At 41.2% G+C, this 18,095-nt stretch overlaps 1 protein-coding gene across 4 annotated transcripts in view; it reads right to left on the bottom strand.

Annotated features, from left to right (window-relative positions):
• Positions 1-18,095, bottom strand: part of ITSN1 (intersectin 1) — a 239,470-nt gene that overhangs the window by 66,141 nt on the left and 155,234 nt on the right. For 3 of the 4 annotated variants that reach the window (XM_033418238.2, XM_033418235.2, XM_033418236.2), the window contains 6 exons: positions 16,309-16,556; positions 13,466-13,625; positions 9,850-10,055; positions 8,994-9,076; positions 4,898-5,064; positions 1,541-1,586 (listed from right to left, as the gene is read on the bottom strand). In XM_033418238.2, the coding sequence (XP_033274129.1) occupies positions 1,541-1,586; positions 4,898-5,064; positions 8,994-9,076; positions 9,850-10,055; positions 13,466-13,625; positions 16,309-16,556 (910 nt within the window). The remainder of the gene's footprint in view (positions 1-1,540; positions 1,587-4,897; positions 5,065-8,993; positions 9,077-9,849; positions 10,056-13,465; positions 13,626-16,308; positions 16,557-18,095) is intronic. The other variant, XM_033418237.2, reaches the window with a different exon arrangement.

Raw genomic sequence — 18,095 nt, 5'->3', positions numbered from 1 at the left:
AGACCAGGCTCTGAAAAGTACATTTCTCCTGGCACAGGAGTTCAACTACGAAAGGACAAAATCCTCCTCTGACCGAATGCTGGTGTATCCGCAGCGACGGCCTTGTGAACTTCTAGAAGCAAGACAGAACAGATTGTTCTATTCCTCTCCACTCTCTCCCCATCATAACTGTTCTTGAAAGAAAGAGATGAAGAAAGAAGGAATGAAGTAAAGACAGACAGACAGAAGGAAAGAGGTTAAAGGCCCATGCTCCTGCTTCCCTGAAGGCACATTAGCCCCCTAGGACACTGTTCTGTAATAAGCAGCCACCAGGCTAGGAGCACCAGGCCATCCCGGTGCGGGCTGGCCCTGACACATGCATCCCAGAGCTCAGGCGAAGCGAGAAAGAGCCCAGCGTACACATACGTGGGCTCCACTGAGAGCTCAAGCTGGGAAATCTGTGCTGGGGATGAGAATTCTCCCCCAACATGCCAAGGACTAGTTCTAAACTCCACGAGTTTTCCATTTGGAAAAGATCCAAATCAGTGCCCGATTTGGCCCCTGATGTCCCTGCTCCTCAAAGGACCTGGCCTGCGTAGCCAGAGACCTGCCCTGACACCCTTTTCTGTCTTTTCCAGCTTTTTTGAGCAGCTCGCTGGTTTCAGTGCAAAGTTAAGCCCCTCTGGACCCTTTGGAATGACAATTCAAAATGTAGCATACTCCTGGTTAAAACAGACATTTGACCGGGGTGGTCCAACATCTGAGTCAGACTAAAACCCTACAACTGCCTAAAAACCCACCTTTCCTTGCCAGGTAAGCCCATTTGGAGCTGAGCACCAGACACAGATACACATCCCTGTCAGCACTGCGGTGACTCTTTCAACCTGTAATTTCTTAAGGCTGTAATAGCACAAAAGCTCAAATGACCTAGAGAGGAAGACAGGCCATACAACCGTATGATTTCACATCTGCTTCTTTCTTCTTTCAGGCTTGTATGTATAGAATATGTGATTTTGTTTAAATAAACTAAAACACTCTGAGTTCAGAGGGATGGCTGTGATTTTTGTACCTTCACCGTGTACCTGAGGAAAACCACCCAATGGCTTCTAAATTAATAGGACCTGCACTCTGATAATACGTGTTGCTCTCTCATCTCCTCCGTTATTTATGTCCTGGGACTAAATATGCTTCCAGGAAACAAACAAGGGCTTCCTGAACCTAACGAGAGGAGGACTAAGCAGCTGCTGACCCCAAATCCTACAGGTTCATGCATTATAACTTCCCACCATCTTGCCTGAATTATTTCTTCACATCCCAAGAGAACATTGTCTGGTAATGTCCCTACTCTCCATGTGTGAGGCAACAGCCACATTTCATAACCATCTATAAATACATTATTAATGGATTCCAAGGAAAGGATCTCCTCCAACCACTCTTCGGACAGATTCTTTTGTCTTTTCTTTTCTTTTATAAGGCTTCTGGCCCCAATAAACAAAGATTGGGAGCAACTATCAATTACATTTAAAATATTGAAAAATAAGCATCAGGGTTTGTCACTTACCAGGTTTTTTTCCTAAACTCCCTGTTTTCCCAGCAGTTCCAGAGCCCTTAAAACAGAGCAGAAGGTCTCATTTGCATACTGAAGAGTTTTGGTCAAGCAACTTAAAAAACGATTAATGATGACACAAACCCGCTTGAGCCCCTAAATTCCCCTTTTCATTCCGGGGAAACATAGCATTGTATCTCCTGACATTATGATCTGTATCAAGGAAAACATGGGGCGAAATAAGTACTTTAAAAGCATGTAGCTTTTACTCTCTTCTTAAGAGAAAAATTAGCAAAGTAAGTGGCATTGTAGGACCGCAGAGGGCTCAGGTATTGACTGTGTGTAACATGGGCGCATCCTGTCCCTGGGTCAGGTGAAACAGGGGCTGCCCCACCAGGAAGACTGTTAGTCTACAGCCTAAACACTAAGCTCATGCTTGATGTCCAAATGGTTAATTATTAAACACTTCACACATAAAAAATGTACAGAGACTATAATAGACATCCATGAGTGCAATGGATGTCTATTATAGTCTCCATATACTAGAGACTAAATATGTGAAAATATTAATATTATTAATATTCTAATTAAATTAATATTAACAATACATGGAAATATTAATATTTTGGTACATTTGCTTTAGGGCTTTCTTTTTTTTTTTAAAGAAGGAAAACAGTACAGTGGCAATTCAAACACCCCTTCCCCCATCCCATTATCCGAAGAGGCAGCCACTCTCCTGTATATCCTTTCTACCCAAACCTTAACACTGTTTAAACACTGAAATTTCTCTTGTAATGCTGGACACACAGCCCATAGAAGCAGACCATTTTTTTCCCCAACTACTAAGTGCTTCAAAAGTGCTCTGGGGTTGAATTCCTTCATAGATACTCATGGAATTTTAAACCAGCTGAGCAAGCCAAGCCAGCAGAGACTCAGCTGGGACAGGGGCCAGGCCGTAATCTGTCCTTGCAAAGTGCTTTATTCCAGATTAATTTTCACTCTTGTGTCCCTATCTTCCAGTAAATTAAGTATTCCAATTAAAACAGAATAAAACAAAAGGTTTAATTAACTAAATGAGAGTAACTTTAAGAATAAAACTATGTAATTATCTACCAGGAACACAACTTATCATTGTCCCTACCTATATTTATACTGAAATTCAATAACCATTTACCAGGGAAAGTTTGAATTAAAATGTTTACTCTGATTATGCTTTCTGTATTAACCAAGTTATACAATACCCATCTTCCTTGCAATTTTTATAGGCTGCATATCAAAATGAAGGAACACTAATGATAGAAGATTCCAAATGACCAGTTACTTTCCCAGTACAGGCTTAAATATACTCTCTCTATTCCATAAAAAGAACAAAGCAATTAGCAAGCCAGTGATAGAATTCAAGCAGCTTCAATGTGCTCCCTTTTAAACACCACAGCCAGCACTTAAGCTGAGACGCAGTCAGATGGCCAGGTTCCATCCTGGCGCTTCTTAAGAATGCAGCAGAAAAGTTGATCCAGGCTACGTGCCCCAGCCCTGCTCGTGTAGAGAAGGGAAGCAGGTTTAGGACAACCTCCCCCTTGTCCACGGGTCAATTTTGGTATCTGAAGCTGGGTCTGGTTTTTAAGTTTGGCGGGATATGGCCTTATAATATTGAAGTCTATGTCCAAGTAGGATGAAAGAGCTGCCTTTTTTGACTTTTTCATTATTATGAAATAATGCTGCTAAATGTCTAAAATCTTTGGCACTGTTAGTTCTTCTGTGGCTGATATTTAAGGCTGCGGTTAAGAAAGCACTTTACAACTCAACTTACCTTTAAAAAATGTCACAGTGCATTTTTTGAAACTTACTGACTTTGGATGGTTTTTGGTAGAAAACTCTAATTTATTAAAATCTAATACAAGTAATGGCTTTTGTGTTTAACTGATCCCAAAGGTAAAGCCATTTTAAGAGGTTTTGTGCATGGGAGCAGAAATCCAGTTTAGTTTTTAATGTTTTCCCTCTACTCCCCTGAAATATCTCCATGGTTCTTATTGGATATAACTGGCTGGCCTGGAGAAGAGCTGAATTTTCCCTCTCCAGGTCTGCAGAGGACAATACAACGACTGTCCTACAGAAAAGAAGTACTTTCTTTCCAGCTTCTGCCAAATTCTCCAAGGGTAAAACACTTATGCAAATCCCTCCAGGGGAATTTCAGCAAGCTGCTCTTAAGACCAAAGCAAGGGAAAACAAACCAAAAACCCCCCAAACAACAATGACATTCCTTAAAAAAAGAAACAAAACAGCAAATAAAACTATTCCTAGGAACTGCAGGGAAGGTGAGAAGGCTGACATGGAAGAACTACCATAGCTTATCACCAGGCCCAGCTTCGCTCCCCAGGCAGCCATGGGTCTGTTAAATGACTACATCTATAACCTGAAATTCCCACTAACTTGAAATTGGCCACTACGAGATAGGCTCCCATACTCTAGTAGGCCCACACCACCATTTCCTTAATCTTGTGCTATCTCAAGGCCACTTCATGCAACTGAATTTTTAGGGCCCCATTAACAACAATGGGGAGCCACTTCCAATTTGTAAGGATAACAGCATTTAAAATAAATTCAGTCCAGGGGGCTTCCCTGGTGGTGCAGTGGTTGAGAGTCCGCCTGCCGATGCAGGGGACGCGGGTTTGTGCCCCGGTCTGGGAAGATGTCACATGCTGTGGAGCAGCTGGGCCCCTGAGCCATGGCCGCTGAGCCTGCATGTCCGGAGCCTGTGCTCCACGGTGGGAGAGGCCACAACAGTGAGAGGCCCGCATACCTCAAAAAATAAATAAATAAATAAATAAATTCAGTCTCTGATCAACGGAGATACTAAGTTCTAGCCAAAGTGTACCAATTTCTTAGATCTTGAGTCTTCCTAGTGTGTAGGCAAAAATACAAATTCTAAAAACTCTACTGCCCAATATTCTGGGGCCAGTATCACCAAAATACTTTTGTTTACATGGGCAAGATATTGCTGTGTATCTTTCTTGAAGTTTCTCAAATCAGTGACCCTGAAGACTAAATCTAGAATATTTACTCCGAATCCTAAGTCAGTTACATTCAGGAATAGAGATGAATCCTGAGTATTATCCCAGCTGACGCAGACCAGCCTCATTATGAGCAGTCTCCACTGAGCCCCGGGGGGGTGTTCTTCTGCTTCTGGGAAGCCAAGGCTGACCCTGCGGCACCAATAGACAATTTCAAACAATTACAGGTCACACTGTATTTGCTGTCACGTTCCAGAACTTAGCAAAACCCAACAATGATGTTCCACCGGCAAACATCATGACTCCCTGAAAAGAGAATCGCTGCACAGAAAGGGAGAGGAAACAGTTAATGTGGGTTTACCTCTGAATCTTTAAGCCTCACATAGTTAGAAGGGAAGACTCCGGACTTGTCGCCCACTGTTCCTGTCCACCAGTCACCATCTTTCTTGGTAACCAAAATCACATCCCCTTGCTGAAAGGTTAAATCGCCTTGCTCAGAACTCTCGTAAGTGTACATGGCAATAAATTCTGGTGGGGAGAAATATTGAGATACGGAGAGAGCTTGATCGTTTACAGAAATCCCAGACAACTTTGCAAAAGCAAGATTATGAATAAGGAAATTATTAGGATAAGGTCCATTCAAGAGAAAGGCTAGTCACTGATAAAATGCAGAGTTACAGAACCCCCTGGGCTCCAAATTCCCCGACTGCACATAAAAATTCAATAACTGCAGCCGGGGAGACAATTCCTGTGAAGACCCAGGACCAGGAACAACAACAAAAAAAACCCAACTGCATGTCCACCAACACCAGTACTGACAGTGATCCCCGATTTAACACCATGGTTTCTTTTTACATGAAAATGGTTTTCACGTTCACTTTTAGCTAACATTTACTGAGTACCTAGGTCATGCTGAGCACTGGGTTAGATGCACTGACATGCCAGGCTCCTTGGTGACCTCGTCAAATATCTGTGATTCACTTTTGAAGATACCAAGTCACCATTTTAGAAACCTTTTAGACATGGTATATCCTTTATATAAATTAAGTAAGACACGTTTTTCATTATTCAAGTGCCTCGGTGAAAATTTAAGTCCTATTGTGCCATATACACAGATGGCAGGAAGCTGTTAGAACACAAAATTTAAAATATATATTCTTTGGTTAAAAACGGACACCTACTTGTCATTCAAGTATAAACAGGTAGAGTGGACTGCTGACAAAAGTAGTGTCTACCCAATCCCAGAAAATAATCACGCCTTTCTGAACAAGTGGAAAAGACAAATCACAGTTTCTTACATTTGATTATTCATGTAATTTAGTCGTAAAGGACAAGAATTAATGTTCTTTACTGTCCTGAATGTGAAGGATGTGCATTCCAGAGGAAGTTTTTCTTTTGAATTATAAACAGCTGACTTTACTAAGGCTTAGAAACCAAGTCACACTCTCAGAAAGATCACTTGACACAAAGTTCTAGACACTACACTAGGTAGAGAATAAAAGATTTCCGGAAAGATGAACATACGTTTCTTATTTCCACTTTTTGTCCATTTTATCCTAGGCCTTTGTGTATTTTTTAAAAAGCAAAAAGCAAAAAACTCCCCCCCAAAAACGACAAAACAAAAAAACACCATTTACCGGAAAAGTTCATTTTATGATGGATGATGGATGGAGTGTTTCTTGCTAAAATTTCATATGATAGTCCTTAAATGCAGAACTTAATGTAAATTAATTTAGTATGGAGGACTACATTAATTTAGTCCTAATTATAAGAGCCTCTGCAGGAGGCACTAATGAAAGCTAAAACAAACACCAAAAAACACAAACCCTCCTAATGCTTATGCTAATGTGGGCAGCTCTCCAAGGGGCTGCTTCAGCCTCCCTGTGCTGACCTGTAGGCTGAGGCCAGCAGACCCCGAGATACAAGGTCATCCAAATGTACAAGGCAGAACAGAAGCCTCTCTGTCTTTAGCCCTCCAGCACTGGTGACACACACCTCCACAGTTAAAACTGGAAAAATGATTTCCCGCACAAGGAAATCAAAGTTTGGCAGCTTGAATAAGGACATTGTTTTTTCATTAATATATTCCTTTTTCGGATTTCTCAACATTCTGACCCTTCCCTTTTCATTTTGTTCCGTTACTTGTTCCTTAGCTCATGTTTGGCCATTTCAGATTGGATCCTTGGCAATCAATCCTTTTCCCAGTGATTCCTGCACTTAAAAGTCACTTTCTTAAAATGCATCCAAAGTTTGAAGTCACTTTCGAAATGCTTAAGAAACTTCAGAAGTGTGAACTCTAGCTGAACTTCACACTGCAGCAGAAGATACCAAGGAGACAGGAAAGACTGTGGCTTTACTTGCCCTGTGTGCACGCAGGCATCTGCGAGGACCTTCTGGATTCAATGAAAATGGGGAGACGTGAGGACCGCTATGCGGGGCCTCCTCACCACTCAGACCCTCTTCCCCAGACATGTAACACAGGGCACTGGCAATTCCCAAGCCCATATTTTAAGAGCTAACCAAATTAACCATCTATTTAATCTGGTTTCTGGTTTACGTGAAATCTGATTACATTTAATACAGTACTGATAAGTGGTCCATTAATATAATTAAGTATCTTTTCTCAGAATTTCAGATGTCAGTGCCCTCCCACACCCCTCCAGAAAGTCAGCAATCTCTCCTCAAATTTCTAATACCTAAATCATTTCAAAATGGATGTAATAAATGTCAACCAAGGTTAGAATTTAACTCTCTTCTGTTGCCCAACTTTAAGGATGTGTGTGGTTCATCTGTAACCTACTTGTTGAGGCCTCAAGTGTAGAGGCCTCTCTCTGTACAATGTTTCAAAACAAATCAACATTCATCAACCCAGCTGTTGGAAACTAACACACCATTGTAAAGCAATTATACTCCAATAAAGATGCTAAAAACAAAAACAAAAAAACCCAGCCTTTGGATGAGAAAGCTCACTGCTTTAAGTGACTATCGATAAATCCAGGAAATGAAGCAAAAAGGAAATAAGAGTAGCAGACGTTTACTGACCTTTATTCCAAAAGCTTACACTATTATCTCATAAGCCTTGTAATAATTTCCTACCTCAAGTGGTGATTATTATGCCCATTTTACAGATGAGGGAGTTAAGGCATGACTAAAAGTAAATGGTCACTAGGTGAGAGAGCCAGGATACAAACTCTGGTGCTCCAGTGAGACTGAATGGATATAACACACTGAATTTGGGGGGACGGGAGGCACACATAATTTGCCTGACATAATACTGACTACACGTGCTGTGTTTAAAAGACCTTCTTGCCTGTTCTCCTAACAGTGGATAATAAAGTCATTAAGATGACAAAAAATGTATGAAGAGAACTATCTTAATGATTGTTTTGGCAGTAATGGCAAAAACTGGATACAATAAAATACTGGATTTGTTCAGTGATGATGAAGTTTTACAGCTATACCTATAAACCAAAAAAAAATTTTTACTTCTGAAATTCCTCTTACTACCTGAAATACCATTAAATTTTAACCCTTGCTGTCTCCATTGAAACAATTGCTTTAATAATTCTATTTTTCATAAGGCAAAGTTTCTAAGGAATGTAAGTCTCATAATGGCAAACAAACTGAACGAAAGATTCCACCCTCGTGGAATTTATTCAAGGAACCTATGAAAAACTACTATACAGTTGTGTAGACATCTGTTAGCTACAAACACTGTTCATACTTCAACATGGAAAGCCTGTCTAACTTGGGTAGCGCTCATTCTTCACTTAGTACTCTGATAATGGCTGGACCAAATGAAGAAAAGACATGAGATTTTTACCATTAGAGCCTGAATTATGTAGGTTTTGTTCATTTTTAAACCTATACTATATATTGGCATATATAATCGAAAAGATTATGTCATGAAGAAGAGGAAATAAAGCAATTAATTATTTGTGTAATAAACACTCAAAATACAATTTTTAGGCCTAAATAATCTGCTGTGGTTATTTACATGGAACACAGAAATGAAACTTCTGTTTCATTTGGGGTACAAATGGCACTGACGTTACTGTGACAGTTTTACTGAACTGTATAGTTATGGCTTTAAGCCTTAATACTTACCTGTATAAAGTCAGAAAAATAGCAACTACCACAAATTACCTGTAGAGATGCTCAGAGAACTTGGTCCTTAGTGACTGTGATGGGCCTCTTTCAAGAGTCAAAGGGCTCATAATCAAACATAATTAGAAAATTCAGTTTTTATGATCAATATATCTATAGTATTTTGAAAGTCTCCATAAAGTACTATGACTTTGTGAAGAGCTAAACCTCATTTTAGCTTAGAGTTTAATATAATGAACGTAAATTAATGTAAACTATTTAAACATGAAATCCAACTTCATTTCCAACATTCACTGTATTACACGATTCCCTCCACCTTCTAAAGAACATGATCTGAGTCAGGTTCTCACCTTCTCCTGACACGGCCGGCTTGGCTGCTGGGGAAGCTACTCTCTTTAGACTAGCAGGACTTTCTGAAGAACCAGAATCCATGCTGGAAGAGGGGGGAAAGTATTTTAATTTTCACCCTCAAAGAAAACAGTACAAATGACACTGACTTTTCTTTTTAAAAACTGTTTAACATTTAAAGCATTGATAATCTACAGCTGAAATAGATGCACTCAGCTAAGTCAAAACACATCACAAGGGGCCACAGAGGCCTGATTCTAAGCTCACATCCTTGTTTGTCAGCACTTTGCTTTGCTGGATACACAGCTAACGTATTGGTCTATTTCAAAGCATGACTGACAGATGCTCATTCAGTAATTTTGCTCTTCATTTCTTCTTGAAGCTCATAATTTGTTTTGACCACCTACATGGTTAGAACAATTAAACAACAACCTTTATGTTAAGGTTGCATGCTATAAGTTTCCTAATGAAAAAGATAATTCATTCTTCCATAAATTTTCCCAAATGCTTTGGGCCTCTAAGTAGTCCTGTACGTCTGGAACAGTACTGGATACTAAGCATGAAGAGGGGCATAATCTCCAACAAATCCACAAGAATGTTCCAGGTCTCAGAGTAGAATTCCCTCATGCATAAGTCAATGAAAAACAGGATATACAGGTTTCTATGAGCAAGGAAAAAAATGACCATTTATCTGTAAGAGGCTCTCCCCTGTTGCCATGTACCCTAATTTTTGCAGTTAAAAGATCCAGTTTAAAGACAAAACAATCCTGCAACTCCTATGAATCTTAACTAGTGCAAACAATAATTTCATGCCTGACATGGTTTTCATCCAATAGAAGCAGATAAATACAAACATACCTCGTAGATTTCCTTATGGGCCCTGAAATGAGTTTCACGTAGGACTTGGGGAACCACCCCTTCTGGCCTTGAACTTCTCCAAACCACCACATGTCTTGCTGCTCCAGGACTGTGATGACATCATTTTTGTTAAAATTTAAATGGTTGTCTTTTTTGGCTCTCCAAGGATACAGGGCTTGTGCTTGTAGCCCCTCCACCTTTTCGCCCTTGTGTGGAAGAACATAAAGGACCTCTCATCACTCTGTGATTTGTTATCCATTCAGGTGACGTGAACACCGGCTCCTCCCCTGCGACGGGCACACGCAGGCACATGCTCAGCCGCAGAGGACCCTGCCTCAGCACAGCACTGGTGCCACATGCTCCACTGTTTTCAGTAACTGTTTATTTCCAAAAGTGGAGGTGAAAATCTGCTAGCCTATTCACAAAGCCGTGGTCGGGCCATCTAGAATTCTCTATTTAAACAAGCCAGGAGGTCGTGTTTATTCTGTTGCACCTGGCTGTGTGCCTTTTCTGTTTGGGTTCTATTTTAAGTCTCAAGTTGCCCAGGGCACTCCCACTCCTGCCAACTTCCAATCGGATTTGGGTGTTTAGTGGGGGATTAATACCAGAGCAGAAACCTTATAAAATCTCAAAAGGTAATTAACTGATATCTTAGTTTAGGTGGACACAGGGAAATACACCTTGCATTGGATTAGGCTTGTTTCAGTTCCTTTTTAGAGGAACAGGGGTTTGGCAAGCATAAATCCACTGTAATCCTCATTTACTATAAATACATCTATATGCAAACCATATACAAAGATGAATAAAATGCCATCTCTGCTCCCCCAAATAATTTAGGTTAAAACACTTTATTAACCAGAAAGCACTATAAAAATGGGCAGTATGATATTATTACCAAGGAACTCATAATTAATGAGGAAGAAAGAGATACAAACAACTATGCCTACCACCCGGCAGAATGAAATAGGCTAAGAAGAGGTTCCAACTATTCACTGCCGGAACAGAGAGAAAAGAGGGATTAATGCTGCCTGAGGGCAACATGGGGAGTTTCACAGAGGAGGCAGTGTTTGAGCTGAGCCTTGAAGGATGAGAAGGATTTTGGTAGCTAGGGCTTCGGAGGAGGGGCACTCCAGGCGGAGGGCACGGCCGCGCAACGCTGTCCCGCAAGGTCCAGGAGGAGAAGCGCGATCTGGGGGTGCATGTGGCCTAGTCTCATGGAGGGGTGGAGTAGGAGGTGAGGCTGGAAAGGTGGGGTGAGGCATTTATTACCTTTTTTAAGACTGTAACATAAAACAGTTACAGTATCTTAAAACAGTACTAAAAAATACAACAACATCAACTTTCAATTATATACGTAAATGGACAAGAACAAGGGATAATGCCCAATGACAGTTCATTCAGAACCAACTTGGACTTGCCTGTAGAAGATATTTTCATAATGACATTTAACTGTGATTATGTCTGACAAGTGGAGAATTTATGAGAGGTCAAAGAGTTTCGGCTTCCATGTTGGTCTCCATGGGTTCTCGCCTTCTTAGACCTATGACATCCCTATTTCTTTCCATCTCGACTGTACACTCCACCCAGTCTTCAGAACTGAGGAGGGGTCTCTGGATTCCAAACGCCCCCCAGGACCACAGAGTCTCTGCCCACCGTGTCCCCACCTCGTGCTTGCAGGGAGCCTCACACCGGAGCCGTGGATCTCAGTGCTTCTGTGTTGCCCAGTCCTCTCCATCACTTCCGTTTAGTCTCTGCCATTTCACCTGGGCTCCAGTATTTCATAACCTCTCACCCCGAGAAATCTCTGCTGCACCTGCCCTGTCCATCTTTCCACGTGGAGACGCCTGAATAACCAGCATGGAATCAGGCAGAACACGGACTCTGGGTTTGAATTCCAAGTCTGTCACTTACTAATTGTGTGACCTTGGACAACTGTTTAATCTCTCCAGGCCTCAGTTTCCACATCTCTAAAACAGAGACACTTTCTTCAAAAGGTGGTTAAGAAAGTGTAACAGGATTTATCTTTAGAGCAGCTATGAGAGTAATAATCTTAACAGGGGTGGCTTATGTTACTATTATTATTTCTAGTCCCAAACTGTGCAGTATTGCTGGAGAAAGCCAAGATAATGTGTGATGACCAGTTACACGTTCAGGTTAAATTCAGCCACGTCAGGCTTCATCGTTCTTTACGCGATTCCTTTTATGCATGCTCCGAAGGCCCTCGGGCGCCCCTCCTGAAAAAGCTGCCCAGAGCACAACCTGAACTCCTTTCCCTCTTTCTCCAACCTCTCTTCACCCTTCCTCTCCCAGAAGAAAAAGAAGCCTGTCTTCTTTTCTGTGCTTTTAATGCTTCTCCCACTTAGGTTCACAGATATGTTCTACTTGCCTCTTTGCCCGGACCACCGCCTTTAATAATATGAGCACCACCACCCCCGCTTTCTGGAAACAGCCTTCAACTTCACCTCATTTTCCTGGTCCTGAGCCCTCCTCCACCAGAGTCACCACGGCTGAGCATGACACTTGTGCCACCTGCTGAGCTGGGACAGATGCAAAGAAAAGGAACAGCTCCTCTCAGGAGCTGCCCTACTTCCAGGTCAGAGAAGACACACGCTCTGTGCAATTTCCATCTTCGTGCACTCTCTCTCCTTTGAAGAGCTCACTCATTTCCTGAGATCTGATCTATGTCCCAATTCCTGCCAGACAGAATGACCTGGCTGTCCCCCTCTCACCTTAAAATTAACACGTCTAAAACCCAACTTCTTTTCGCTAAAAATCAATTTCTCTTTCTGCCTTCCTTGTTCCCCTGTAAAGTCAAATCTTTTTCTCAGTCCCAGACCTTTCCTTTCCTTTTTGCTCCCACAGGCACTGGGGCTCCACCCTCTTCAACTGTTGTCAGTGCCCCTGTGTCCCCGACTCGAATCTTCCTGGACACACCACCCTCCACGTGAATCTGCCCGGAGCCTGTGTTCACTCTGGCTGTTCCCCGAGCAGAAACTGTCCCTGACCCCAAATGCCTGCCAGATGGGCAATTTCACTGTTTGGTTTGACTATTTATAGAAATTTCATTCCTTTATTTATTAAGTAAATAAATAAGGGAATAAATTCCTTTACTTATTATCCTTTCAGAAATTACTTTCTTAGCAAGGCATTTAAGAGCTTCCCATTAATCTGTAATCGGTCTATCTTTTTGGGTAAATATTCAATGGTCTAGCCAAATGGATTGACCCACGACTTTGCTGAAACACTCTCTGACCTCCTACCTAAAGCCTCTCCTCACATTATTTTCTTTTTATCTTTTTATTTTATACTGGAGTAGAGCTGATTAAAAATGCTGTGACACCCTCACAGTATTTTCTGTCTGACATGCCAGCCCTCTCCGTTTCCTAAGAAGCCCTTACCTACTGTTCAAGATGGAGTTCAAATGTCTGAACTCCATCCTCTGAACTGTCACTATTCCCTCTACTGGGAAAATGTGAACTGGATCCCGCCCTGCCAGCTGACCCAGATGCATATAATGAGGCTTTACTCCTAAATGACATTGACAACAAGCACTGGCTGAATCTGTCCGCCCCACACAGGCACTTGAGGTCCTCCCTGCTCCCATCGATGCTGTTACCTGGCCTAAAACAGGAGATGGAGAGGAGCCCGTGGCTGTGGCTGGAGTGAAGGCTGATCTCTGTCTCAACTGCCCGGCGCTCGGAACGGTGAGGGAGGGCTGGGCTGCCCATGCATCCCAGTTGTCGGTTTCTGGTTTCTCGTTCGTGCTGGTGGGCCACCTGGAAGGCGAAGCACGCCACCGTGAGTGGCAAGGACTTCCTGATGCACCGACATTTCTCCCCCCATAAACATACACCCAGGATGTGCCTGGGGCTTGTTTAAGAACAAGGAGGGGGGAAAGAGCACTGGACTTGGGTTTGGGTCTGACCGTCACACACTAGCAATGGGTCTCAGGCAAATTCTAGTCGTTTCTCTGAATCTTGATTTCTTCGTTGATAAAATGGGAACAATATTGTGCCACTCTCGTTAGTTGTGAGGGTCACATGAAATACCACATAGAGAAGTACTTTGCAACGAGAAAGCACCAGAGAAACATCCTCTCGTGATCATTATCTTCATTTGTAACGACAATCCTAAATAAGCAAAAAGAAGTTTCGCACCACATATGAAAACATGCCAGCCCAGCGGCTGGTGCATCTCTCTGTCCCATCATCACACAGCAAGCACCAGGCCATGTGCTTGGATACCATGGTAACTACCAGTGGTATCCTTACAGCAACCTGTTGTCCTGATATCAGGGATGGTTTTAATTTTGCGATTTTATAATTTTAAATAAACACATCTGTGTCAGTGCAGATTTAAATTCAATTGACTTTTTAAAAATCTTTATAAGACATAAACAAATCTGAAAATTAGAATATTTCCTTTGATAGATGGCACATCCTGATTCAGGGTTTGGAAAATAAGAAGCCTGGAATTATAGCAGGAGAGTTGCAGACCACACATTTATCGAGCAAGAGAGTAACACTGACTGGATCCACAGCAAAACAAAATCCTGGAAAACACAGCACTTGTCTTCTTAAAATTTTAGTGTAAGCTTTAGTTTCAAAAGTCAGAACTTTTTTTTTTTTTTTTTTTGCGGTACGCGGGCCTCTCCCATTGCGGAGCATAGGCTCCGGACGCGCACGCCCAGCAGCCATGGCTCACAGGCCCAACCGCTCCGCGGCATGTGGGATCTTCCCGGACCGGGGCACGAACACCGTGTCCCCTGCATCGGCAGGCGAACTCTCAACCACTGCGCCACCAGGGAAGCCCAAGTCAGAACTTTTCAATCAAAATCAGGACAAGGGAATACAAACTACTATACACAAAAAAGATAGGCAACAAGGATTTACTATATAGCACAGGGAACTATAATGTCATGTAATAACCTATAATGGAAAAGAATATGAAAAAATATATACAGTAAGTCCCCTACATATGAACAAGTTCTGTTCCAAGAGCGCATTCGAAAGTCCAATCTGTTCATAAGTCCAACAAAGTTAGCCTAGGTACCCAACTAACATAATCGGCTATATAGTACTGTACTGTAATAGGTTTATAATACTTTTCACACAAATAATACATAAAAAACCAACATAAAAATAAATAAAACATTTTTAATCTTACAATATAATACCTTGAAAAGTACAGTTCAGTACCAGCTACATTACTGCTGCTTTTACGCTTGCTTCCCGACATCCTGGGGTTGAAATAAAGATACTGTACTACTGTACTCTATACAGTACAGTATAGTAAAGTACACAAAAACACAACCATGTGACAATGTACGCCAGACGCGTGAACTGACTTATGTGATTGGACATGCGAACGCACGTTCACGTCTTTGAAAGTTCGCAACTTGAAGGTTCGTATGAGGGGACTTACTGATATATAACTGAATCATTTTGCTGTACACCTGAAATTAACACAATATTATAAATCAACTATACTTCAATTAAGAAAAAAAATCGAGAGGAGAATTTCAACTTGTTTTCAATCATCTAATAAAAGACTACTTTTTAGCAGAGATTAGTTAGGGAGGACCTTCTTTAGCACTTTCAACCATTTATGTGAAAATGTAAGTATGAAAAACTTGCTATTCCTTACATCCTTCCCTCTACTTCCTCCTGCCTTTGGTCATCACTCACCTCTCTTTCCTCTATTTCCTCCACCTGGTCTTTCTCCAACATTAAGCCCTGACTCCTTGCCTTCAATTTGTTTCTTCTGAAAGATGATCAGACTTGAAAACAAATTTTAAACACTTCTTACGTCCCTTTTACTTGAAAGCCAGTATAAAATATTTTTAGACTACTGCACACCTAGACCAGTCCTATAACTGGAAGCGTGGACAGCGGCTTCATCTCTGCTTTCAAACCTCTGCTTACACACTGTTTTTAATGCCATTTCTTGATGACCAAAGGCATAGCACGAACAGTGGCCAAGAGTACACATCTCTTCGCTCTGGTGTACGTTTGTACAGGACTGATGAAAGAGAAAAGCTTCACAGGAAACAGCTTTCTATCTTATTCAAAACCACATGACTAAATTCAATTTCTGTTTCTGTCCAGGAAAAAAAAAGTGCTATTTCCGTGCAGGAAATGACTCTAAATATTTGCTGTCATGGGTGTCAAGCACATTATTAGGAAACTGTAGTTCTCCATTTCTTCCACAAGAATGTAAGATACAGACAAATTATTGAACAAAACAAGGGTCATAGGCTTAACTTTATTCCAGGGCAAATCACTGTTGAGCAATGATATAGTTAAATCCAGGTCAGAGAATGCAATCCACAATTTGCCAGAAGACCAGAGAAAGTGGCCATGAAAATTACTCAGAGGTACAACCCAAGACTATAACAACACTTAAAAGATCACTAAGCTGGGATTTCAAAAATCATCAGAAGTAGCATCCTACACATACGTGGAGCTGAAGTCGGCCCAGTTGTTGGGGGTCGTGGAGGGCTCTGCAGAGGTCACCGCGGAAGGAGCAGGGGTCTCACGTAGAGCCAGTTTGGGTGCAGGGGTGGAGGCAGCATCAGTCACTGGTTTGACTGGGGCAGGAACCTCGTTTTCTGGGATTTTCTCTGCGTAGTTTGCAGGGAACCATCCTGTCTTTCCTTTTAATTCTCCTCCAAGCCAACCCGGTTCTCCAGTTTGGCTTTCATCCACCTGCAGGAAAGTCATAAAGTTTAATTCAGTGGAACTAAATCAACCCCTAAAGACACCAAACACTCTACCAGAACAAAGCCCCCGCCTCTGACCCGGTCAGACTAACACACGGCACAGACATTTCTTCACTTTATTCTTAGTCTAAGAGTCTGGAAAAATGGTCTCTAAACTTTAACTCTGAGGAAGCAGTAGGTGCTATAATTCAAGTTCTTAGTCTTTTGTGCCTGTTTAGCTTCTTCTTTTTCCCCTAATAATAGCAGTTAAGACCAATAAGGAATCCTAATAAAGCCTACAGTTTAAATTTTTAGAGCTACTTTGAATTAGAAAGTGATTGACAGACTTCATCACTCAGGAAGTCATGTAATTATTAGAAATAATTTGACTTAGGTTTATTATTTAAAATTGAAAGCAAAGGGTGCAATCAATATGAATTTAGCACTCTGAAAAAAATCTCTAAACTAAGCAGTACTTATTCAGCATAGGGACAAGGAGATAAAAAACAGAGCCTTAGATGGTTTCTACAGCAAGTAAAACTGGCTGCTGTGTTTAGCCATTTAAAAGCTCCATAGATACATGACGAGAAAATTAAGGAAATGATTATTTACAGCAACAATTAATTTTATTAAAGTCCTAGAGTTTTCTTTTGTATAAATTTCACTTTAATATTCACAAACATGCACATGAGAATATAGAATTCCGCTGTTAAAAAATTTCAGAGATTTATTACACCCGTGTTTTTAATGCTTGCATTTTATTTTAATTCTGACCAAAAGGATTAGTCAAAATCACCAGAATGATTCTACTTATCTTTAGAAGTTACCCTCACTATTTTATGAGCAACAGGAGATCAATATGAGGACAATTACATTCACTAGTAGGAAATTATTTTCATTACAATAAGTCAAATAAGGTTCTGTCAGAGACCTTATCCTATTTTGATTGCATAATATACTGCCTAAGGAGTAAAACATTGGACCTTAATGTTGCTTTTTCGAAATCACAGAAATGAGTATGTAGGGTCTTAACAATGATTTTGGAAAAAGGGGCAAAAATACCAGTTTTCTAACCCAAATATTCAGTTAAAAAAAAAAAAACCCAAAGCAAATAACTATGGGACCAAACATCTGTTTGTATTCAGTGTAGAGTAATATGGTATAATGTTTCTTAGCTTATTTGAATTAAAAAAAAAATGCCTGGGGTAGGGGTGGAGAAAGTAGAATACAGGACTTCCTACTTAATTCTGCATGTTATTTATAAAATATTCAGTCCGTAGGAGAGCTTCCTTGCTGCTCTACCTTAGGAACCCTATTGTCATGGGTAAAAGCAGTTTTTAAAGCTGAGAATTCTCCAAAAAGGAGTTCCCCGAGATAGCCGCTGCTTCCAAAGGTTCTATTTTTGGCTTTACAGTTCTGGTGCTAACACTTGTATCAATGTGAGCACGTGGGCCACTTCTCATTCAGCCGCCCAGCATTGTTTTCTTCTTTCTTTCCTTTTTCTGGGCAGCCCGAATTGTTTCTCCAGGTGAGGATTTAAGGTGAC

The sequence above is a fragment of the Orcinus orca genome, chromosome 5 (assembly GCF_937001465.1).
Source record: "Orcinus orca chromosome 5, mOrcOrc1.1, whole genome shotgun sequence".
In the NCBI taxonomy this organism is placed as follows: Eukaryota; Metazoa; Chordata; class Mammalia; order Artiodactyla; family Delphinidae; genus Orcinus; species Orcinus orca.
The sequence above is the reverse complement of the archived record's forward strand: the minus strand, read 5'-3'. Positions and strand labels throughout refer to the sequence as shown.